Source organism: Oncorhynchus keta, unplaced genomic scaffold (genome assembly GCF_023373465.1).
Source record: "Oncorhynchus keta strain PuntledgeMale-10-30-2019 unplaced genomic scaffold, Oket_V2 Un_scaffold_1378_pilon_pilon, whole genome shotgun sequence".
Lineage (NCBI taxonomy): Eukaryota > Metazoa > Chordata > Actinopteri > Salmoniformes > Salmonidae > Oncorhynchus > Oncorhynchus keta.
In genome coordinates this window covers 133,988-158,336 of record NW_026290776.1, presented here as the reverse complement: position 1 = coordinate 158,336, position 24,349 = coordinate 133,988, and the positions used below count along the sequence as shown (strand labels likewise).

The 24,349-nt window shown below is 46.0% G+C and overlaps 1 protein-coding gene across 1 annotated transcript in view; it reads left to right on the top strand.

Annotated features, from left to right (window-relative positions):
* Positions 1 to 6,774: 6,774 nt before the first annotated feature.
* arih1 (ariadne ubiquitin-conjugating enzyme E2 binding protein homolog 1 (Drosophila)) overlaps positions 6,775 to 24,349 on the top strand; it is a 34,375-nt gene continuing 16,800 nt past the window's right edge. Inside the window, exons 1-7 of the mRNA XM_052513697.1 lie at positions 6,775 to 7,340; positions 13,248 to 13,315; positions 15,408 to 15,552; positions 18,095 to 18,187; positions 18,268 to 18,323; positions 20,183 to 20,249; positions 22,431 to 22,537. Of these exons, the coding sequence (XP_052369657.1) occupies positions 7,056 to 7,340; positions 13,248 to 13,315; positions 15,408 to 15,552; positions 18,095 to 18,187; positions 18,268 to 18,323; positions 20,183 to 20,249; positions 22,431 to 22,537 (821 nt within the window). The 5' untranslated portion in view covers positions 6,775 to 7,055. The remainder of the gene's footprint in view (positions 7,341 to 13,247; positions 13,316 to 15,407; positions 15,553 to 18,094; positions 18,188 to 18,267; positions 18,324 to 20,182; positions 20,250 to 22,430; positions 22,538 to 24,349) is intronic.

Genomic DNA, 24,349 nt, shown 5'->3' with positions numbered 1-24,349 from the left:
CCTAATAAACTGCGTGCTTTCCTACGATGTGATGGCTCTTTTTTCTTTAACAGAAAAGTACTTTCCTGATTAAAAAAAACTTTTCTTAGATAAAAAGGTTGGATGGAAACCTGGTTGATGTCAAGCCATTCTGAGGATGCTGGAATTATACACTATATTCCAAAACCATGTGCATTAATATGGCTTTCCACTAGATGTTGGAACATTGCTGCTATAACAGCCTCCACTCTTCTGGGAAGGCTTTCCACTAGATGTAGGAACATTGCTGCTATAACAGCCTCCACTCTTCCGTGCTTTTACACCTGCATTGTTTGCTGTTTGGGGTTTTAGGCTGGGTTTCTGTACAGCACTTTGAGATATCAGCTGATGTACGAAGGGCTATATAAATAAATTTGATTTGATTTGATTTGATTTCCACTAGATGTTGGAACATTGCTGCTATAACAGCCTCCACTCTTCTGGGAAGGCTTTCCACTAGATGTAGGAACATTGCTGCTATAACAGCCTCCACTCTTCTGGGAAGGCTTTCCACTAGATGTAGGAACATTGTTGCTATAACAGCCTCCACTCTTCTGGGGAAGGCTTTCCACTAGATGTTGGAACATTGCTGCTATAACAGCCTCCACTCTTCTGGGGAAGGCTTTCCACTAGATGTTGGAACATTGCTGCTATAACAGCCTCCACTCTTCTGGGAAGGCTTTCCACTAGATGTAGGAACATTGCTGCTATAACAGCCTCCACTCTTCTGGGGAAGGCTTTCCACTAGATGTTGGAAAATTGCTGCTATAACAGCCTCCACTCTTCTGGGAAGGCTTTCCACTAGATGTAGGAACATTGCTGCTATAACAGCCTCCACTCTTCTGGGAAGGCTTTCCACTAGATGTAGGAACATTGCTGCTATAACAGCCTCCACTCTTCTGGGAAGGCTTTCCACTAGATGTTGGAACATTGCTGCTATAACAGCCTCCACTCTTCTGGGAAGGCTTTCCACTAGATGTAGGAACATTGCTGCTATAACAGCCTCCACTCTTCTGGGAAGGCTTTCCACTAGATGTAGGAACATTGCTGCTATAACAGCCTCCACTCTTCTGGGGAAGGCTTTCCACTAGATGTAGGAACATTGTTGCTATAACAGCCTCCACTCTTCTGGGAAGGCTTTCCACTAGATGTTGGAACATTGCTGCTATAACAGCCTCCACTCTTCTGGGAAGGCTTTCCACTAGAAGTTGGTTTCAAATCTCAGTTTTCTGAAAAACTGGAAAATGCATCTTCTTCAGGAGTCATATTTATATCCTGTCGACTAATGATCATTAATCCATACTGTGTGTGTGTGTCCCATAATTGCAGGTCATTTATGACAAATGTATAAAGTATTTGTTTAATAAACCCAGCCAGCGTAGTAGCCTGGTTTTGTTCGTTTAGGAAAATATGTTGTATATTCCAGGTGTATTGTATTTCTTCGCCACAAGATGGGGACATTGAGTCATTTTTCAGGTTCATTTTATACATCTTGAATACCAAAATGGATGATGGTTTATTATGATGTTGTGAATGTGAGATTACACATGGAAACAATGTATTTTTATTCTAGTAAATTAGGAATTATTAGAAATGGTTAAATCCACAATATGATCACAATGATCTTGATAGACATTTCGATAGTTTTTTTGTTTGTTAGTATATTATACGGCAGATTGATGGAGAATTGCTGTGGGAGTGCTATTTATATCCCGTTGACTAACGCTGTGTGTGTCCCGTCATTGCAGCGTTGGAAATAAATGAACTAGTTAAATAAAGGTTCAATTAAAAAATAAATAAAAAAATCCATCCATGGCTCCTTCCTGTGTTGACTCACTGACTTGAGGAACGGGACCAGGCTTTGTGCGATAGGGAATTGTAATGCCGAAACAGGAAAGGGAGAGGGAATTGTAATGCCGAAACAGGAAAGGGAGAGGGCATTGTAATGCCGAAACAGGAAAGGGAGAGGGAATTGTAATGCCGAAACAGGAAAGGGAGAGGGCATTGTAATGCCGAAACAGGAAAGGGAGAGGGAATTGTAATGCCGAAACAGGAAAGGGAGAGGGAATTGTAATGCCGAAACAGGAAAGGGAGAGGGAATTGTAATGCTGAAACAGGAGAGGGAGAGGGCATTGTAATGCTGAAACAGGATAGGGAGAGGGAATTGTAATGCTCGAAACAGGAAAGGGAGAGGGAATTGTAATGCCAAACAGGAAAGGAGAGGGAATTGTAATGCCTTTTGAAACAGGAAAGGGAGAGGGAATTGTAATGCTAAACAGGAAAGGAGAGGAATTGTAATGCCATGAAACAGGAAAGGGAGAGGGCTTGTAATGCTGAAACAGGAAAGGGAGAGGGAATTGTAATGCCTAAACAGGAAAGGGAGAGGGAATTGTAATGCTGAAACAGGAAAGGGAGAGGGAATTGTAATGCCGAAACAGGAAAGGGAGAGGGAATTGTAATGCTGAAACAGGAAAGGGAGAGGGCATAATGCCGAAACAGGAAAGGGAGAGGGAATTGTAATGCCGAAACAGGAAAGGGAGAGGGCATTGTAATGCCGAAACAGGAAAGGGAGAGGGAATTGTAATGCCAAAACAGGAAAGGGAGAGGGAATTGTAATGCCGAAACAGGAAAGGGAGAGGGCATTGTAATGCCGAAACAGGAAAGGGAGAGGGAATTGTAATGCCGAAACAGGAAAGGGAGAGGGAATTGTAATGCCGAAACAGGAAAGGGAGAGGGAATTGTAATGCCGAAACAGGAAAGGGAGAGGGAATTGTAATGCCGAAACAGGAAAGGGAGAGGGCATTGTAATTCCGAAACAGGAAAGGGAGAGGGAATTGTAATGCCGAAACAGGAAAGGGAGAGGGCATTGTAATGCCGAAACAGGAAAGGGAGAGGGAATTGTAATGCCGAAACAGGAAAGGGAGAGGGCATAATGCCGAAACAGGAAAGGGAGAGGGAATTGTAATGCCGAAACAGGAAAGGGAGAGGGCATTGTAATGCCGAAACAGGAAAGGGAGAGGGAATTGTAATGCCGAAACAGGAAAGGGAGAGGGAATTGTAATGCCGAAACAGGAAAGGGAGAGGGAATTGTAATGCCGAAACAGGAGAGGGAGAGGGAATTGTAATGCCGAAACAGGAAAGGGAGAGGGAATTGTAATGCCGAAACAGGAAAGGGAGAGGGAATTGTAATGCCGAAACAGGAAAGGGAGAGGGAATTGTAATGCCGAAACAGGAAAGGGAGAGGGCATTGTAATGCCGAAACAGGAAAGGGAAAGGGAATTGTAATGCCGAAACAGGAAAGGGAGAGGGAATTGTAATGCCGAAACAGGAAAGGGAGAGGGAATTGTAATGCCGAAACAGGAAAGGGAGAGGGCATTGTAATGCCGAAACAGGAAAGGGAGAGGGAATTGTAATGCCGAAACAGGAAAGGGAGAGGGAATTGTAATGCTGAAACAGGAAAGGGAGAGGGAATTGTAATGCCGAAACAGGAAAGGGAGAGGAAATTGTAATGCTGAAACAGGAGAGGGAGAGGGAATTGTAATGTTGAAACAGGAGAGGGAGAGGAAATTGTAATGCTGAAACAGGAGAGGGAGAGGGAATTGTAATGCCGAAACAGGAAAGGGAGAGGGAATTGTAATGCTGAAACAGGAGAGGGAGAGGGCATTGTAATGCTGAAACAGGAAAGGGAGAGGGAATTGTAATGCTGAAACAGGAAAGGGAGAGGGAATTGTAATGCTGAAACAGGAAAGGGAGAGGGAATTGTAATGCTGAAACAGGAAAGGGCCTTTTCGAACCTGTTCCCACAAAGTTGAAAGCACAGAATCGTCTAGAATGTCATTGTTTGCTGTAGCGTTAAGATTTCACCCTTCATTGGAACTAAGTGGCCTTTACCATTATTCCTCATCCACCAAACTTTACAGTTTACACTATGCATTGGGGCAGATAGCGCTGTCATGGCATCTGCCAAACCCAGAAACTGCCAGATGGTGAAACATGATTAATCACCCCAGAGAAGGTGTTTCCAAAAGGTCGGGGAACTCCAGCCGACGCTTGGCATTACGCATGGTGATCTTAGGCTTGTGTGCGGCTGCTCGGCCATGGAAACCCATTTCATTAAACTCCTGTCGAACAGTTCTTGTGCCGACGTTGCTTCCAGAGGAAGTTTGGAACTCGGTAGTGTGTATTGCAACCGAGAACAGATTCATTTTACACGGTCCTGTTTTGTGAGATGGCGTGGCCTACCACTTCTTGGCTGAGTCATTGTTTTGTGAGATGGCGTGGCCTACCACTTCTTGGCTGAGTCATTGTTGCGCCTAGAAGTTTCCACTTCACAATAACAGCACTGACAGTTGACCGGCGCAGTTCTAGCAGGACAGAAATTTGACGAACTGACTTGTTGGAAAGGTGGCATCCTATGACGGTGTCACGTTGAAAGTCACTGAGCTCTTCAGTAAGGCCATTCCACTGCCAATGTTTTCCTATGGAGATTGCATGGCTGTGTGCTTGATTTTTATACACCCGTCAGCAACGGATGTGGCTGAAAATGCCAAATCCACTAATTTGAAGGGGTGTCCACATACTTATGTATATATAGTGCATTTTGGATGAACATGTTCTTACCTACAGAAGACTTCTAAAGTAGCCTAATCAGATTAAATAATTGCGACTGGTTGTGTTTATGCCACACATAAAAGGGAATACATTTAAAAAGTACAATAATACATATTTAGGCCATATTTAATTTTAGCGTTATAGGTTCTAGGTGCTCGAGGAATAGTCGCTCTGATTGGAGAGGATGCTGAACACGTGTTAAGCTTTCCTGAATAACTGGGCCTGCTGGGAGCCTAATGTGGCCACGTTATTATAGGACGACTTGGGAGAATGATGATCTGCAGCAGACAGCGCATTCAGTGGAATACTTGTATTGTCCCTAAACAAGATCAATAGGGGAGATGTTTCAAATTAAATGAAATCAAACTTTATTTGTCACATGCGCCGAACACAACAAGTGTAGACGTTACTGTGAAATGCTGAATACAACAAGTGTAGACGTTAGAGGTAATCTGTACATGTAGGTTGGGGTGAAGTGACTATGCGTAGATAATAAACAGCAGGTAGCAGTAGTGTACAGGTTCAGCTGTGTCTCCTGTCTTCACTGTTCTTTCATGATGCCTCTCCACTTCATATCAGCTACTCCTATTTGTTCTTGTCGATTCATATAGAAAATGTATGCAGCTTTTAACGTTTTTCCGTGTAGTACGATTGCTAGTTAGCCTACTGCAGATCTGGACAACCGATCCACTATTGTCACTATGAAAGGTGGAGAGTCCGTTACACTGGTACTGACCTGTGGTATAGTAAAAGTTGGCCCACTGAAAAACAGTGCATAAGGGGAATACCAAAACACCTTGATAGGGGAGGAGCATGCAGAAAGTACATAGTGCATAAGGGAAGTACCAAAACACCTTGATAGGGGAGAAGCATGCAGAAAGTACATAGTGCATAAGGGAAGTACCAAAACACCTTGATAGGGGAGGAGCATGCAGAAAGTACATAGTGCATAAGGGAAGTACCAAAACACCTTGATAGGGGAGGAGCATGCAAGCAGATGAGGACATGTGGAAGAAATTGTATAGTTAAAACCTGAAAAAGAGTGAATTTAAACCAGGAAACAAACACACTGCTCTCCCCAAACCCCCACAGAAAATTGCATCTGTCGCTAAATGTAACAACAACAAAAAAATATGTGTTAATCACTTCCAGCTATAACATGTTGAAATCAATAGCACAGGGGCCAAACGTTTGGTGTGTATGAACTGTTTAAGCAAACACTATTTAACATCACTGGTTAGAAGACAATTTGTTGAAGACAGTTATCTAAATTCTAGAATGTCAAATGGAGATTCTGGGTGGCTGCTTTTTTAAATTTTTTATTTCACTTAAATGAATCATCACCTCACAGGTCGTTCTACAAAGTGACAAAGAGGTTGGCTTTCATTTTAGTGATAGCATGACTGTCAAATCCGTGAATTTGTTTGCCATCGACTTTTAATGCAGAGACGTTTATGTCCTGAGACGGACAGGCGCCTGTAGTACCAAGCCAAATATATGAATCTGTTTAAAGCAATCAATTTACTGTATTCGTGATCACTGTAAACTTTTATATGAACGTCACCAATCTGAAGCAAAAAGGATGTGTAATTCTGCGGTGAAAATGCAGTACCACAAACTGTCCACATTTAGGAAATTGGCATAATATAAAATAAATGTGACAAAATAATTCAATAATTTAATTTATGATGATAGTAAATGAAGCACACTGTCTTACTACTTCAACCCATGGAGTTTTAAAATGCTTTTAAGCCAAATGTAACTGCGCTCTAGAACTTCCGTAGTGACTTACAAATAAATAAATAAACATTGCGCTGCACTCAATATACCCCATAATATTATTTTAATTTTTACTTTATTTAAAACACGGATAATAAAATACACAACATTGTAAGCATCTTTTTAGGTCATAGCTAGAAGGGATTCAGCTTTTGTCAAATTAACGTTAGATTTGTATTTGTATTAATGAATGGATTTGTATTAATTATGGTTCACCATTAGTATATTTTACGTTTCGTAGCAGGTTTGGATAATTAAGTTAAGGTTAGGCAAAGAGTTAGGGTTAGCTAAAAAAAAATATAAAAAAAATGCAAAGAATTTGCACTTTTTTACGTTAATTTGACAAAAAGTTGGATCCCTTCTAGCCACGACCCTGTTTTTATTCGCCCCGAGTCATCCAACTGACGTGCGTCACGACGCCGCGTCTCTTTGTGCACGGTTTCATCTAGCGGCGACATTTGTTGTTATTTTCACTACAACTGAAAAAAACAAAAAATACAAGACCGACCCGACCGTGTGTGTTTCGTTGTTGTTGTTGCTGCTGTTGTTGTTGTTGTTGTTGTTTGGATCCATTCCATAACAAGCAAACTGCCCCATTCCAAGCATCTACATCGGGTTTGTCACATTCTCGATTATCAACCGAGTAAATGGACTCAGACGAAGGTTATAACTATGACTTCGACGAGGACGAATGTAGCGAAGACAGCGGCGCAGAGGAACCGGGGGAAGACACCCTGGAGTTAGGCGAGGACGAGGTGGAACTGGTCGATCCCGCGGAGGCCGGAGGGGAACGGGACGAAGGTTTGGAGACCGGGGGAAGTGGTCATGGGACCGGGCAAGAGGAAGAGGACTACCGCTTCGAAGTGCTGACTGCCGAGCAGATACTCCAGCATATGGTGGAGTGTATCAGGGAGGTCAACGAGGTCATCCAGGTGAGGTATTACGAGGCGTGTCGGTGCAGGAAAGACCGGGGACGGTGGAAAGTTGACAGGCCACCTACCCTGCTGTTAGCTCGACTAACCGTACAAATTAAACGGCTCGTTTTAGATTAGCTGACTAGTTAACTGAAGACAACATGTGTTTTGTTAGTATCTTACATGTTGTCGACTAAAGTTGTTTCGCCATCTGGCGGGTAGCTAAGGCCGGGTAGCTAAGGCCGGGTAGCTAAGGCCGGGTAGCTAAGGCCGGGTAGCTAACGGCTGGTAGCTAAGGCCGGGTAGCTAACGGCTGGTAGCTAACGGCTGGTAGCTAAGGCCGGGTAGCTAACGGCTGGTAGCTAAGGCCGGGTAGCTAACGGCTGGTAGCTAAGGCCGGGTAGCTAAGGCCGGGTAGCTAAGGCCGGGTAGCTAAGGCCGGGTAGCTAAGGCCGGGTAGCTAACGGCTGGTAGCTAAGGCCGGGTAGCTAACGGCTGGTAGCTAACGGCTGGTAGCTAACGGCTGGGTAGCTAAGGCCGGGTAGCTAACGGCTGGTAGCTAACGGCTGGTAGCTAACGGCTGGTAGCTAAGGCCGGGTAGCTAACGGCTGTTAGCTAAGGCCGGGTAGCTAACGGCTGGTAGCTAAGGCCGGGTAGCTAAGGCCGGGTAGCTAACGGCTGGTAGCTAAGGCCGGGTAGCTAACGGCTGGTAGCTAAGGCCGGGTAGCTAACGGCTGGTAGCTAACGGCTGGTAGCTAAGGCCGGGTAGCTAAGGCCGGGTAGCTAAGGCCGGGTAGCTAACGGCTGGTAGCTAACGGCTGGTAGCTAACGGCTGGGTAGCTAAGGCCGGGTAGCTAAGGCCGGTAGCTAACGGCTGGTAGCTAACGGCTGGTAGCTAACGGCGGGTAGCTAAGGCCGGGTAGCTAAGGCCTGTTAGCTAAGGCCGGGTAGCTAACGGCTGGTAGCTAAGGCCGGGTAGCTAAGGCCGGGTAGCTAAGGCCGGGTAGCTAAGGCCGGGTAGCTAAGGCCGGGTAGCTAAGGCCGGGTAGCTAAGGCCGGGTAGCTAACGGCTGGTAGCTAACGGCTGGTAGCTAACGGCTGGGTAGCTAAGGCCGGGTAGCTAACGGCTGGTAGCTAACGGCTGGTAGCTAACGGCGGGTAGCTAAGGCCGGGTAGCTAAGGCCGGGTAGCTAAGGCCGGGTAGCTAACGGCTGGTAGCTAAGGCCGGGTAGCTAAGGCCGGGTAGCTAAGGCCGGGTAGCTAAGGCCGGGTAGCTAAGGCCGGGTAGCTAAGGCCGGGTAGCTAACGGCTGGTAGCTAAGGCCGGGTAGCTAAGGCCGGGTAGCTAACGGCTGGTAGCTAAGGCCGGGTAGCTAAGGCCGGGTAGCTAACGGCTGGTAGCTAAGGCCGGGTAGCTAACGGCTGGTAGCTAAGGCCGGGTAGCTAACGGCTGGTAGCTAACGGCTGGTAGCTAAGGCCGGGTAGCTAAGGCCGGGTAGCTAACGGCTGGTAGCTAAGGCCGGGTAGCTAAGGCCGGGTAGCTAAGGCCGGGTAGCTAAGGCCGGGTAGCTAAGGCCGGGTAGCTAAGGCCGGGTAGCTAAGGCCGGGTAGCTAAGGCCGGGTAGCTAAGGCCGGGTAGCTAACGGCTGGTAGCTAAGGCCGGGTAGCTAACGGCTGGTAGCTAAGGCCGGGTAGCTAACGGATGGTAGCTAAGGCCGGGTAGCTAAGGCCGGGTAGCTAAGGCCGGGTAGCTAAGGCCGGGTAGCTAAGGCCGGGTAGCTAAAGCCGGGTAGCTAAGGCCGGGTAGCTAAGGCCGGGTAGCTAACGGCTGGTAGCTAAGGCCGGGTAGCTAACGGCTGGTAGCTAAGGCCGGGTAGCTAAGGCCGGGTAGCTAAGGCCGGGTAGCTAACGGCTGGTAGCTAAGGCCGGGTAGCTAACGGATGGTAGCTAAGGCCGGGTAGCTAACGGATGGTAGCTAAGGCCGGGTAGCTAACGGATGGTAGCTAAGGCCGGGTAGCTAAGGGCGGGTAGCTAAGGGCGGGTAGCTAAGGGCGGGTAGCTAACGGCTGGTAGCTAACGGGGCGGGTAGCTAACGGGGCGGGTAGCTAAGCTAACTCGCAACCGGAAGCTAATTAACGTCAACTCGGCAAGGTGATTAGCTAGATGTCTCTTTCAAATATCCTTACTAATTAAAGTTAGCTAGTTTATCAATTAACCATGAAACATAGCTGTATACGTCAGCTAGCTAGTTATGTGCCTCCCACAGCCCTTCTGTGATCAAAGTACCCCACGGCCCCTGTCAATGTCTTAATAACCTCAGCAATAACAACAACACATTTTAAACCATGGTCCAGTGCCTCTGGTCTGAAGAGACACCCTCAACTAGCGCTTTATATGTATCGGCACAGCCTGGTGTAGCTAAGAATTTACCTCTTCATTTTGACAATGTAATATCTTTAAGTTGTCAACATTGGTGTTAAATTCTAAGATAAGCCTGGGCATGAATCCTTTTGGCCAGGTCGCAGTTGTAAATGAGAACTTGTTCTCAACTAGCCTACCTGGTTAAATAAAGGTGAGATAAAATAAATACATACAAATCCTAGAGGAGGGAACTCAACTGTACAGTATTGTAGGTCTAGTCTCAAATCAAATGTTATTTTGTCACATGCTTGGTGAACAACTGGTGTTGACTAACAGTGAAATGCTTAGTGAGGGGCCTTCCCAACAATGCAGAGAGAAAGGAAATAGACAAATAAAACACTTAATAATGAACACGCAATGAGTAACAATAACTTGGCTTTATACACAGGGTACCAGTACTGAGTCCATGTGCAGGGGTACGAAATAGATATATACACAGTACCAGTCAAAAGTTTGGACACCTACTCATTCAAGGGTTTTTCTTTATTTGTACTATTTTCTACATTGTAGAATAATAGTGAGGACATTTTGGAGTAACCAAAGTGTTTAACAAATCAAAATATATTTGAGATTCTTCAAAGTAGCCACCCTTTGCCTTGATGACAGCTTTGCACACTCTTAGCATTCTCTCAACCGGCAGTCACGAGGTAGTCACCTGGAATGCATTTCAATTAACAGGTGTGCCTTGTTAATTTGCGAAATGTTGAGTTTCAAAGCAAAGGGTCTGAATACTTATGTAAATAAGGTAATTCTGTTTTTATTTTCTAATACATTTGGAAAAAATTCTAAAAACCTATTTTCGTATTGTGTTCATACAGTGCATTCAGGAAGTATTCAGACCCCTTCACTTTTTCCACATTTTGTTACGTTACAGACTTATTCTAAAAAATTATAAAATTATTGGTGTGGAAAATAAATAATGTAATACTTTTTTAGAACAAGGCTGTAATGTAGCAAAATGTGGAAAAGGTGAAGGGGTCTGAATGCTTCCTGAATGCACTGTATGAATACAATACCCCATATAAAGATTCAGTGAAAACAGGTTGTTTTTTTGGAAAAATGATCTATTTTTCTCTCTGTGTTGTTGGGAAGTAAGGTTTGTACGTAAGCATTTCACTGTTATGCTTGGTAAACAGCAGGTTGTAGACTATGATAAATCAAATTTGATTTCACAAGCACAAGCGGAGTTGCTATTCCCCATGCTCCAACTGCTGCCTGCCTACATACCTTCCTGTACATGATCTCTTCGTATGAGGTGTTTCCATACACATAGCCTGTACAGTAAGCAATGATCCAGAGTTAGCCAACCAGTTGACCACCTGCCCCCATTGTTCTTTTTTAAACACCATGACATGATAGAAGCTAACTTCCTTATCAGGGTAATACACTACAATCAAACCTCTTGTATTCTCTTGACTTCATCTGAAATGCAAAACCTCCATATCAGTTGCTGGCTGCTGATTTACATTCAAAAATCCGATTTGTATTTTTTTATGAATGTGGTTTTTGGTTGGCACGGTGTTGAGACACCAGCGTGACAGTGGTTGTGTCCCAAATGGGACTTAATTCCCTTTTATAGTGGCTCTGGTCAAAAGTAGTGCACTATATAGGGAATAGGCTCCCGTAGCCGCCTCCCGTCGGGCTCCCGTAGCCGCCTCCCGTCGGGCTCCCGTAGCCGCCTCCCGTCGGCTCCCGTAGCCGCCTCCCGTCGGGCTCCCGTAGCCGCCTCCCGTCGGGCTCCCGTAGCCGCCTCCCGTCGGGCTCCCGTAGCCGCCTCCCTTCGGGCTCCCGTAACCGCCTCCCTTCGGGCTCCCGTAGCCGCCTCCCTTCGGGCTCCCGTAGCCGCCTCCCTTCGGGCTCCCGTAGCCGCCTCCCTTCGGGCTCCCGTAGCCGCCTCCCTTCGGGCTCCCGTAGCCGCCTCCCTTCGGGCTCCCGTAGCCGCCTCCCGTCGGGCTCCCGTAGCCGCCTCCCGTCGGGCTCCCGTAGCCGCCTCCCGTCGGGCTCCCGTAACCGCCTCCCGTCGGGCTCCCGTAGCCGCCTCCCGTCGGGCTCCCGTAGCCGCCTCCCGTCGGGCTCCCGTAGCCGCCTCCCGTCGGGCTCCCGTAGCCGCCTCCCGTTTTCATCAAACTTGACTTTTTTTTTCTTTTTACGCCCAATGGTCAACTCAAATTTGATTTGTCACATGCGCCGAAATACAACAGTGAAATGCTTACTTACAAAGCCCTTCACTAACAATGCTTTAAGTGTTAAATAAACAAGTAACATAATTAAACAGCACCAGTAAAATAACAGTGAGACTATATACAGGGTGTTACGGTACAGAGTCAATGTGGAGGCTATATACAGGGTGTTATGGTACAGAGTCAATGTGGAGGCTATATACAGGGTGTTACGGTACAGAGTCAATGTGGAGGCTATATACAGGGTGTTACGGTACAGAGTCAATGTGGAGGCTATATACAGGGTGTTACGGTACAGAGTCAATGTGGAGGCTATATACAGGGTGTTATGGTACAGAGTCAATGTGGAGGCTATATACAGGGGGTACCGGTACAGAGTCAATGTGGAGGCTATATACAGGGGGTACCGGTACAGAGTCAATGTGGAGGCTATATACAGGGGGTACCGGTACAGAGTAAATGTGGAGGCTATATACAGGGGGTACCAGTACAGAGTCAATGTGGAGGCTATATACAGGGGGGTACCGGTTAGTCGAGGTAATTGAGGTAATATGTACATGTAGGTAGAGTTAAAGTAACTATGCATAGATAATAAACAGAGTAGCAGCAGCATAAAAGAAGGGTCTGGGAAGCCCTTTGATTATTTGTTCAGGAGTCTTATGGACCTAGATTCCGGTACCGGTACCGCTTGCTGTGTGGTAGCAGAGAGGTCAGTCTATGACTAGGGTGGCTGGAGTCTTAGAATTTTTTTTAGGGCCTTCCTCTGACACCGCCTGGTATAGAGGTCCTGGATGGCAGGAAGCTTGGCCCCAGTTATGTACTGGGCCGTTCGCACTACCCTCTGTAGTGCCTTGTGGTCGAAGGCCGAGCAGTTGCCGTACCAGGCAGTGACGCAACCAGTCAGGATGCTCTCGATGGTGCAGCTGTAGAACCTTATGAGAATCTGAGGACCAAATCTTTACAGTTTCCTGAGGAGGAATAGCACCATCCCTTTAAGCTTTCTCGTTTCTGGATAACTCTTAAAATACAGGATAATCTCTTGCTATATCACATAACTGCGTAAAACACAATGCCGTAGTTATGATCAGTGATGAGGTTTGACTGGCACTCACACATATCGTCTATGTTATAATAATCACTAGTGTTTTTGTTACCGGTGACAACAACATTATAAACCTGTCCTGGGCTACAGCTTAGCGACCGCTGTCCATGTCTAATGTTGGACTGTATACGGTGCTATAACTTGTTGCGTGTATAACACAGCCAGTATAACAGTATAACACAGCCAGTATAACACAGTCATTTCTCTTCTGTTTCCTGTTTAGAATCCTGCAACAATCACCAGGATCCTTCTGAGTCACTTCAACTGGGACAGAGAGAAGCTCATGGAAAGGTATACCGACCCGGTTAGGTTTTTTTTTATTTTGTCCAGTTTTATGACCTCGTTTCATTCTGCTGGTTTCAAACGACGTCGATGATGCGTTTGTCAAAGCTTGTTTCTGTCTCTCCTTAAATTCTATTTCAGTTATCTTTATTGGCATGCCGTGTTGATCCATATTGCCAAACACAACGTTACAATAGAAATGAACAGTGTGTGTATTCAGTTGAAAGGGCTTTATTGGCATGGGAAACATGTATGTTAACATTGCCAAATCAAGTGAAGTAGATAATATACAAACGTGAAATAAACAAACATAAATGAACAGTAAACATTACTCACTAAGGTTCTAAAGTTATGTTTACAGTGTTGTAACAATGTACAGATAGTTGGAAAGGAAAATTAATGAACACAAAAATGGGTTGTATTTACAGTGCATTCGGAAAAGTATTCAGACCCCTTGACTTTTTACACCTTGTTATGTTACAGCCTTATTCTAAAAGTGATTACATTGGGTTTCTTTTTTCACCTCGTCAATCTACACACAATACCCCATAATGACATCACAATACCCCATAATGACATCACAATACCCCATAATGGCAAAGCAAAAAAAAAAACAGTTTTTTTTTTAATGAATGTTTGCACTTTTCATCCATTCTAAGATGAAGCTGTAACGTAACAATGTGGGAAAGGTTACAATGGTGTTTGTTCTTCACTGGTTGCCCTTTTCTTGTGGCAACAGGTCATACATAAACCTTGCTGCTGTGATGTCACACTGTGGTATTTCACCCAGTAGATATGGGAGTTTATCAAAATTGGATTTGTTTTTCTAATTCTTTGTGGATCTGTGTAATCTGAGGGAAATATGTATCTCTAATATTGTCATACGTTGGACAGGAGGTTAGGAAGTGCAGATCAGTTTCCACCTCATTTTGTGGGCAGTGAGCACATAGCCTGTCTTCTCTTGAGAGCCAGGTCTGCCTACGGCGGCCTTTCTCAATAGCAAGGTTATGCTCACTGAGTCTGTACATAGTCAAATATTTCCTTAAATTTGGGTCAGTCACAGTGGTCAGGTATTCTGCCGCTGTGTGCTCTCTGTTTAGGGCCAAATAGCATTCTAGTTTGCTCAGTTTTTTTGTTAAATCTTTCCAATGTGTCAAGTAATATTCTTTTTGTTTTCTCATGATTTGATTGGGTGTAATTGTGCTGTTGTCCTGGGGCTCTGTGGGGTGTGTTTGTGAACAGAGCCCCAGGACCAGCTTGCTTAGGGGACTCTTCTCCAGGTTCATCTCTCTGTCGGTGATGGCTTTGTTATGGAAGGTTTGGGAATCGCTTCCTTTGAGTTGGTTATAGAATTTAACGGCTCTTTTCTAGATTATTAGCGGGTATCGGCCTAGATCTGCTCTGCATTATTTTGTTTTTTACGTTTTACACAGAGGATATATTTGCAGAATTCTCTATGCAGAGTCTCAATTTGGTGTTTGTCCCATTTTGTGAAGTCTTGGTTGGTGAGCGGACCCCAGACCTCACAACCATAAAGGGCAATGGGTTCTATAACTGATTCAAGTATTTTTAGCCAGGTCCTAATTGGTATGTTGAATTTTATATTCCTTTTGATGGCATAGAAGGCCCTTCTTGCCTTGTTACATTACATTTACATTTAAGTCATTTAGCAGACGCTCTTATCCAGAGCGACTTACAAATTGGTGCATTCACCTTATGACATCCAGTGGAACAGCCACTTTACAAAATCTCAGATTGTTCACAGCTTTATGGAAGTTACCTGTGGCGCTGATGTTTAGGCCGAGGTATGTATAGTTTTTTTTTTGTGTGTGCTCTAGGGCAATGACGTCCAGATGGAATTTGTATTTGTGATCCTGGCAACTGGACTTTTTTTTTTTTTTTTTTTTTGGAAAACCAGTCGTTTTGTCTTACTGAGATTTACTCTCAGGGCCCAGGTCTGACCGAATCTGTGCAGAATATCTAGGTGTTGCTGTAGGCCCTCCTTGGCTGGGTAACAGAGGGTGAGGCAGAGTGCTGCAGACTGTTCTAGTGCCCTCTTCAATTCTCTCTCCCCCTCCTGCTCCTCCTCTTCTCTCTGCAGGTATTTTGACGGTAATGTGGATAAGCTGTTCTCAGAGTGCCACGTCATCAACCCCTGTAAGAAGTCGAGGACCAGACTGATGAGCACAAGATCCGCTGCTCAGGACCTGCCGTGTCAGATCTGCTATCTAAACTACCCAAACTCAGTCAGTCCCTTCATTTATTATAATTATATTACCTACCGTGTCATTATCTGTTATCTAAACTACCCAAACTCAGTCAGTCCCTTCATATATTATATTACCTACCGTGTCATTATCTGTTATCTAAACTAACTGTCATCTGCACCCCCATTTCAAGCTCTCACTTTGCTGGTAGATACTTTATTGAGGAAAAATGTACTGACTGTGATATGAGGTTGTCCCACCTAGCTATCTAAAGATTAATGTCCTGACTATGACTGGTCCACCTAGCTATCTAAAGATGAATGTACTGACTATGACTGGTCCACCTAGCTATCTGTAGATGAATGTACTGACTATGACTGGTCCACCTAGCTATCTGTAGATGAATGTACTGACTATGACTGGTCCACCTAGCTATCTGTAGATGAATGTACTGACTATGACTGGTCCACCTAGCTATCTGGAGATGAATGTACTGACTATGACTGGTCCACCTAGCTATCTGAAGATGAATGTACTGACTATGACTGGTCCACCTAGCTATCTGTAGATGAATGTACTGACTATGACTGGTCCACCTAGCTATCTGTAGATGAATGATGAATATACTGACTATGACTGGTCCACCTAGCTATCTAAAGATGAATGTACTGACTATGACTGGTCCACCTAGCTATCTGAAGATGAATGTGCTGACTATGACTGGTCCACCTAGCTATCTGAAGTTGAATGTACTGACTATGACTGGTCCACCTAGCTATCTGGAGATGAATGTACTGACTATGACTGGTCCACCTAGCTATCTGGAGATGAATGTACTGACTATGACTGGTCCACCTAGCTATCTGAAGATGAATGTACTAACTATGACTGGTCCACCTAGCTATCTGAAGATGAATGTACTGACTATGACTGGTCCACCTAGCTATCTAAAGATGAATGTACTGACTATGACTGGTCCACCTAGCTATCTGGAGATGAATGTACTGACTATGACTGGTCCACCTAGCTATCTGGAGATTAATGTACTGACTATAACTGGTCTACCTAGCTATCTGGAGATGAATGTACTGACTATGACTGGTCCACCTAGCAATCTGGAGATGAATGTACTGACTATGACTGGTCCACCTAGCTATCTGGAGATGAATGTACTGACTATGACTGGTCCACCTAGCTATCTGAAGATGAATGTACTGACTATGACTGGTCCAACTAGCTATCTGAAGATGAATGTACTGACTATGACTGGTCCAACTAGCTATCTGAAGATGAATGTACTGACTATGACTGGTCCACCTAGCTATCTGAAGATGAATGTACTGACTATGACTGGTCCACCTAGCTATCTGGAGATGAATGTACTGAATGTCCTGACTATGACTGGTCCACCTAGCTATCTGGAGATGAATGTACTGACTATGACTGGTCCACCTAGCTATCTGAAGATGAATGTACTGACTATGACTGGTCCACCTAGCTATCTGGAGATGAATGTACTGACTATGACTGGTCCACCTAGCTATCTGGAGATGAATGTACTGACTATGACTGAGATATGTGGTTGTCTAACCTCGATATCTGAAGATGAATGTACTGACTGTGACTGGTCCACCTAGCTATCTGGAGATGAATGTACTGACTATGACTGGTCCACCTAGCTATCTGGAGATGAATGTACTGACTATGACTGGTCCACCTAGCTATCTGGAGATGAATGTACTGACTATGACTGGTCCACCTAGCTATCTGGAGATGAATGTACTGACTATGACTGGTCCACCTAGCTATCTGGAGTTGAATGTACTGACTATATAATCGCTCTGGATACGAGTCTGGTAAAGGTAAACCTGTATTGGGCTCGCTGTGCAACGGTTCCATACCATTTTATCAAAAACATTATGCCTCCGTCTAACCCAGTTAGGTTGTAGGTTCAGTTCCTTCAGGGTAAACTATCTGGGCTAATTTTACTATCTGGGCTAGTGTTTAGAGCGTTGGACTGGTAACCGAAAGGTTGCAAGAACGGATCCCCGAGCTGACCAGGTACAAATGTGTTGTTCTGTCCCCTGAACAAGGCAGTTAACCCACTGTTCCCTGGTAGACCGTCATTATAAATAAGAATTTGTTCTTAACTGACTTGCCGAGTTAAATAAAGATTTAAAAAAAGAATACTTAAGCATGAGACTGGCTATTCAATGAAATTCCACTGTGATTTGTTGATAGGCAATGCAGATCTCACCCTGATAGGGTAAATGACAGCGGTCTATCCAGGAAACGGCTCTTTAGGCAGCCAGACGATACACATTGTGAAAACAACGTAACACTCTGTCACGTCTGTCCAGTGGTATCCATGGCTACGGTTCCCGTAGGGACTCCTGGAGCGTTGGCCCATTGTGGAACCCTATACTGCGCACTATGAACCCGAGCCCTATTGGATGCAGATGAAGCTGTGGCAAACATCGTGCTCTGGAAGGAGCTACCCCCCGGTCGGAGACCTGAGACTCGGCTGTTTTTGGCGGCGGTGTCTGAAATCCTAAAATAATGTTTTCTTGTTTTCCCACAGTATTTCACTGGCTTAGAGTGTGGACACAAGTTCTGTCTGCAGTGCTGGGGAGATTACCTGACAACCAAAATCATCGAGGAGGGGATGGGACAGGTAGTGCTGCGTCCTAAAGGATCGTATGTAAAGGGACTGGTTACACCGACTGTTGAACTCATTGTCTCGTTTGTTTTCAGACCATCTCCTGCCCTGCCCATAGTTGTGACATCTTAGTGGATGACAACACAGTCATGTGAGTATTGTTATGGTCTGAGTGCACCGAACATTAGGAATACCTTCCTAATATCGAGTTGAACCACCTTTTGATCTCACTACGGCCATATAGTCTCACCCTGATCTCACTACGGCCGTATAGTCTCACCCTGATCGCACTACGGCCGTATAGTCTCACCCTGATCTCACTACGGCCGTATAGTCTCACCCTGATCTCACTACGGCCGTATAGTCTCACCCTGATCTCACTACGGCCGTATAGTCTCACCCTGATCTCACTACGGCCGTATAGTCTCACCCTGATCTCACTACGGCCGTATAGTCTCACCCTGATCTCACTACGGCCGTATAGTCTCACCCTGATCTCACTACGGCCGTATAGTCTCACCCTGATCTCACTACGGCCGTATAGTCTCACCCTGATCTCACTACGGCCGTATAGTCTCACCCTGATCTCACTACGGCCGTATAGTCTCACCCTGGATCTCACTACGGCCGTATAGTCTCACCCTGGATCTCACTACGGCCGTATAGTCTCACTGCAGTACGCTGTTGACTAAATGTTGACAGTCAGGTTACAGCAGGCCTCAACACCATACAACATTCATGTAGCCATTTACTTAACAACCTAGATGTGGTTTCTCCTCCGTTAGTGAGGCAGACTCAACCCATTTCTGCAGAATTATAGCAAACGCACCATATTGGTAGTAGCTACAGTGCCTTCTGAAAGTATTCAGACCCCTTGAAATGTTTTCCACATTTTGTAACGTTACAGCCTTATTCTAAAATTGGTTAAATTGATGAGGGGGGGGGGGGACAATCTACGCACAATACCCCATAATGATGAAGCAAAAACATTTTTTTTTTTAAACCTATCACATTTACATAAGTAGAATGTTGTTTCTCATGGTCAGAGTCCTTTTTCGGTTCCTTTTGGCAAACTCTAAGCGGGTTGTCGTGTCTTACTGAGGAGTGGCTTCCATCTGGCCACTCGACCATAAAGACCTGATTGGTGGAGTGCTGAAAATGTGGTTGTCCTTCTGGAAGGTTCTCCAATCACCACAGAGGAACTCTGGAGCTCTGTCAGAGTGACCATCGGGTTCTTGGTCACCTCCCTGACCAAGGCCCTTCTCCCGATTGCTCAGTTTGGCCGGGCGGCCAGCTCAAGGAAGAGTCTTAGTGGTTCCAAACTTCTTCCATTTTTGAATGATGGAGGCCACTGTGTTCTTGGGGACCTTCAATGTTGCAGAATGATGGAGGCCACTGTGTTCTTGGGGACCTTCAATGTTGCAGAATGATGGAGGCCACTGTGTTCTTGGGGACCTTCAGTGCTGCATAAATGTTTTGGTACCCTTCCCCAGATCTGTGCCTCGACACAATCCTGTCTCGGAGCTCTACGGACAATTCCTTCGTCCTCATGGCTTGGTTTTTGCTCTGACGGGCACTGTCAACTGTGGGACCTTATATAGACAGGTGTGTGCCTTTTACAAATCATGTCAAATCAATTGAATTTACCGCAGTTGGACTCCAATCAAGTTGTAGAAACATCTCAAGGACGATCAATGGAAACAGGATGCACCTGAGCTCAATTTCGGGTCTCATAGCAAAGGGTCTGAATACTTATGCAAATAAGGGTTTTTCAGTTAATTTTTCTTTATTAAATACCAACAACTTCAAAAAACCTGTTTTTGCTTTGTCATTATGGGGTGTTGTGTGTATTTTTATTTAAATGTTTAATTAATCCATTATAGAACAAGGCTGTAACATAACAAAATGTGGGGAAAAGGTGAAGGGGTCTCAATACTTTCCGAACGCACTTACCCAGGGAAAGCGAGCTTATTTTGTCACGACAATAACAGTCTGTTATTCCTCCTCCAGGCGCCTCATAACAGACTCTAAAGTGAAGCTGAAGTACCAACATTTAATTACCAATAGTTTTGTAGAGGTAAGCTTGTTTTACCTTCTATGTTATTTATGAGTTCCTAGTGGAACAATAAGAAAATTCAATGTGCATTAGACTAGACCACTGTTACATTCAATGTGCGTTAGACTAGACCGCTGTTACATTCAATGTGCGTTAGACTAGACTGCTGTTACATTCAATGTGCAGTAGACTAGACCACTGTTACATTCAATGTGTGTTAGACTAGACCGCTGTTACATTCAATGTGCGTTAGACTAGACTGCTGTTACATTCAATGTGCGTTAGACTAGACCGCTGTTACATTCAATGTGCGTTAGACTAGACCACTGTTACATTCAATGTGCAGTAGACTAGACTGCTGTTACATTCAATGTGCAGTAGACTAGACCGCTGTTACATTCAATGTGCATTAGACTAGACTAGACCGCTGTTACATTCTATGTGCATTAGACTAGACCGCTGTTACATTCTATGTGCATTAGACTAGACCACTGTTACATTCAATGTGCATTAGACTAGACCACTGTTACATTCAATGTGCAGTAGACTAGACCGCTGTTACATTCAATGTGCATTAGACTAGACCGCTGTTACATTCAATGTGCATTAGACTAGACCGCTGTTACATTCAATGTGCAGTAGACTAGACCGCTGTTACATTCAATGTGCAGTAGACTAGACCGCTGTTACATTCAATGTGCATTAGACTAGACCGCTGTTACATTCAATGTGCAGTAGACTAGACCGCTGTTACATTCAATGTGCAGTAGACTAGACCGCTGTTACATTCAATGTGCAGTAGACTAGACCGCTGTTACATTCTATGTGCATTAGACTAGACCGCTGTTACATTCTATGTGCATTAGACTAGACCGCTGTTACATTCAATGTGCAGTAGACTAGACCGCTGTTACATTCAATGTGCATTAGACTAGACCGCTGTTACATTCAATGTGCATTAGACTAGACCGCTGTTACATTCAATGTGCATTAGACTAGACCACTGTTACATTCAATGTGCATTAGACTAGACCGCTGTTACATTCTATGTGCATTAGACTAGACCACTGTTACATTCTATGTGCATTAGACTAGACCACTGTTACATTCTATGTGCATTAGACTAGACCACTGTTACATTCTATGTGCATTAGACTAGACCGCTGTTACATTCTATGTGCATTAGACTAGACCGCTGTTACATTCTATGTGCATTAGACTAGACCGCTGTTACATTCTATGTGCATTAGACTAGACCGCTGTTACATTCTATGTGCATTAGACTAGACCGCTGTTACATTCAATGTGCAGTAGACTAGACCGCTGTTACATTCAATGTGCATTAGACTAGACCGCTGTTACATTCAATGTGCATTAGACTAGACCGCTGTTACATTCAATGTGCATTAGACTAGACCGCTGTTACATTCAATGTGCAGTAGACTAGACTGCTGTTACATTCAATGTGCAGTAGACTAGACCGCTGTTACATTCAATGTGCATTAGACTAGACCGCTGTTACATTCAATGTGCATTAGACTAGACCGCTGTTACATTCAATGTGCATTAGACTAGACCGCTGTTACATTCACTGTGCAGTAGACTAGACTGCTGTTACATTCACTGTGCAGTAGACTAGACCGCTGTTACATTCAATGTGCAGTAGACTAGACCGCTGTTACATTCAATGTGCAGTAGACTAGACTGCTGTTACATTCAATGTGCAGTAGACTAGACCGCTGTTACATTCTATGTGCATTAGACTAGACCGCTGTTACATTCAATGTGCAGTAGACTAGACCGCTGTTACATTCAATGTGCATTAGACTAGACCGCTGTTACATTCAATGTGCAGTAGACTAGACTGCTGTTACATTCAATGTGCAGTAGACTAGACCGCTGTTACATTCAATGTGCATTAGACTAGACCGCTGTTACATTCAATGTGCATTAGGCTAGACCGCTGTTACATTCAATGTGCATTAGACTAGACTAGACCTCTTTTACATTCAATGTGCATTAGACTAGACCGCTGTTACATTCAATGTGCAGTAGACTAGACCACTGTTACATTCTATGTGCATTAGACTAGACCAATGTTACATTCAATGTGCATTGAATTTATTGCGTTTATTTTTTGAATGATTTAATAAGATTGGATAACTGAATGGGTCTTACTGTCCTAATCTCCCACTTCTCCAGTGTAATAGACTGTTGAAGTGGTGTCCCGCACCAGACTGCCATCACGTCGTTAAAGTCCAGTACCCCGACGCCAAGCCGGTCAGGTGCAAGTGTGGTCGACAGTTCTGGTAAGACTCCTTAATGATCTGCCTTGTCCTCTCTTTACTATGAAATGACAGTACAGTCTACTCCGTAAGAAGTCTTAAGGCACATCTTCAGAACAACAATGTCTCAAGACTCGGGAGATGGCTGGGTTAGTCAAGACTCGGGAGATGGCTGGGTTAGTCAAGACTCAGGAGATGGCTGGGTTAGTCAAGACTCAGGAGATGGCTGGGTTAGTCAAGACTCGGGAGATGGCTGGGTTAGTCACGACTCGGGAGATGGCTGGGTTAGTCAAGACTCGGGAGATGGCTGGGTTAGTCAAGACTCGGGAGATGGCTGGGTTAGTCGAGACTCGGGAGATGGCTGGGTTAGTCGAGACTCGGGAGATGGCTGGGTTAGTCGAGACTCGGGAGATGGCTGGGTTAGTCGAGACTCGGGAGATGGCTGGGTTAGTCGAGACTCGGGAGATGGCTGGGTTAGTCGAGACTCGGGAGATGGCTGGGTTAGTCGAGACTCGGGAGATGGCTGGGTTAGTCGAGACTCGGGAGATGGCTGGGTTAGTCGAGACTCGGGAGATGGCTGGGTTAGTCGAGACTCGGGAGATGGCTGGGTTAGTCGAGACTCGGGAGATGGCTGGGTTAGTCGAGACTCGGGAGATGGCTGGGTTAGTCGAGACTCGGGAGATGGCTGGGTTAGTCGAGACTCGGGAGATGGCTGGGTTAGTCGAGACTCGGGCGATGGCTGGGTTAGTCGAGACTCGGGCGGTGGCTGGGTTAGTCGAGACTCGGGCGGTGGCTGGGTTAGTCGAGACTCGGGCGGTGGCTGGGTTAGTCGAGACTCGGGCGGTGGCTGGGTTAGTCGAGACTCGGGCGGTGGCTGGGTTAGTCGAGACTCGGGCGGTGGCTGGGTTAGTCGAGACTCGGGCGGTGGCTGGGTTAGTCGAGACTCGGGCGGTGGCTGGGTTAGTCGAGACTCGGGCGGTGGCTGGGTTAGTCGAGACTCGGGCGGTGGCTGGGTTAGTCGAGACTCGGGCGGTGGCTGGGTTAGTCGAGACTCGGGCGGTGGCTGGGTTAGTCGAGACTCGGGCGGTGGCTGGGTTAGTCGAGACTCGGGCGGTGGCTGGGTTAGTCGAGACTCGGGCGGTGGCTGGGTTAGTCGAGACTCGGGCGGTGGCTGGGTTAGTCGAGACTCGGGCGGTGGCTGGGTTAGTCGAGACTCGGGCGGTGGCTGGGTTAGTCGAGACTCGGGCGGTGGCTGGGTTAGTCGAGACTCGGGCGGTGGCTGGGTTAGTCGAGACTCGGGCGGTGGCTGGGTTAGTCGAGACTCGGGCGGTGGCTGGGTTAGTCGAGACTCGGGCGGTGGCTGGGTTAGTCGAGACTCGGGCGGTGGCTGGGTTAGTCGAGACTCGGGCGGTGGCTGGGTTAGTCGAGACTCGGGCGGTGGCTGGGTTAGTCGAGACTCGGGCGGTGGCTGGGTTAGTCGAGACTCGGGCGGTGGCTGGGTTAGTCGAGACTCGGGCGGTGGCTGGGTTAGTCGAGACTCGGGCGGTGGCTGGGTTAGTCGAGACTCGGGCGGTGGCTGGGTTAGTCGAGACTCGGGCGGTGGCTGGGTTAGTCGAGACTCGGGCGGTGGCTGGGTTAGTCGAGACTCGGGCGGTGGCTGGGTTAGTCGAGACTCGGGCGGTGGCTGGGTTAGTCGAGACTCGGGCGGTGGCTGGGTTAGTCGAGACTCGGGCGGTGGCTGGGTTAGTCGAGACTCGGGCGGTGGCTGGGTTAGTCGAGACTCGGGCGGTGGCTGGGTTAGTCGAGACTCGGGCGGTGGCTGGGTTAGTCGAGACT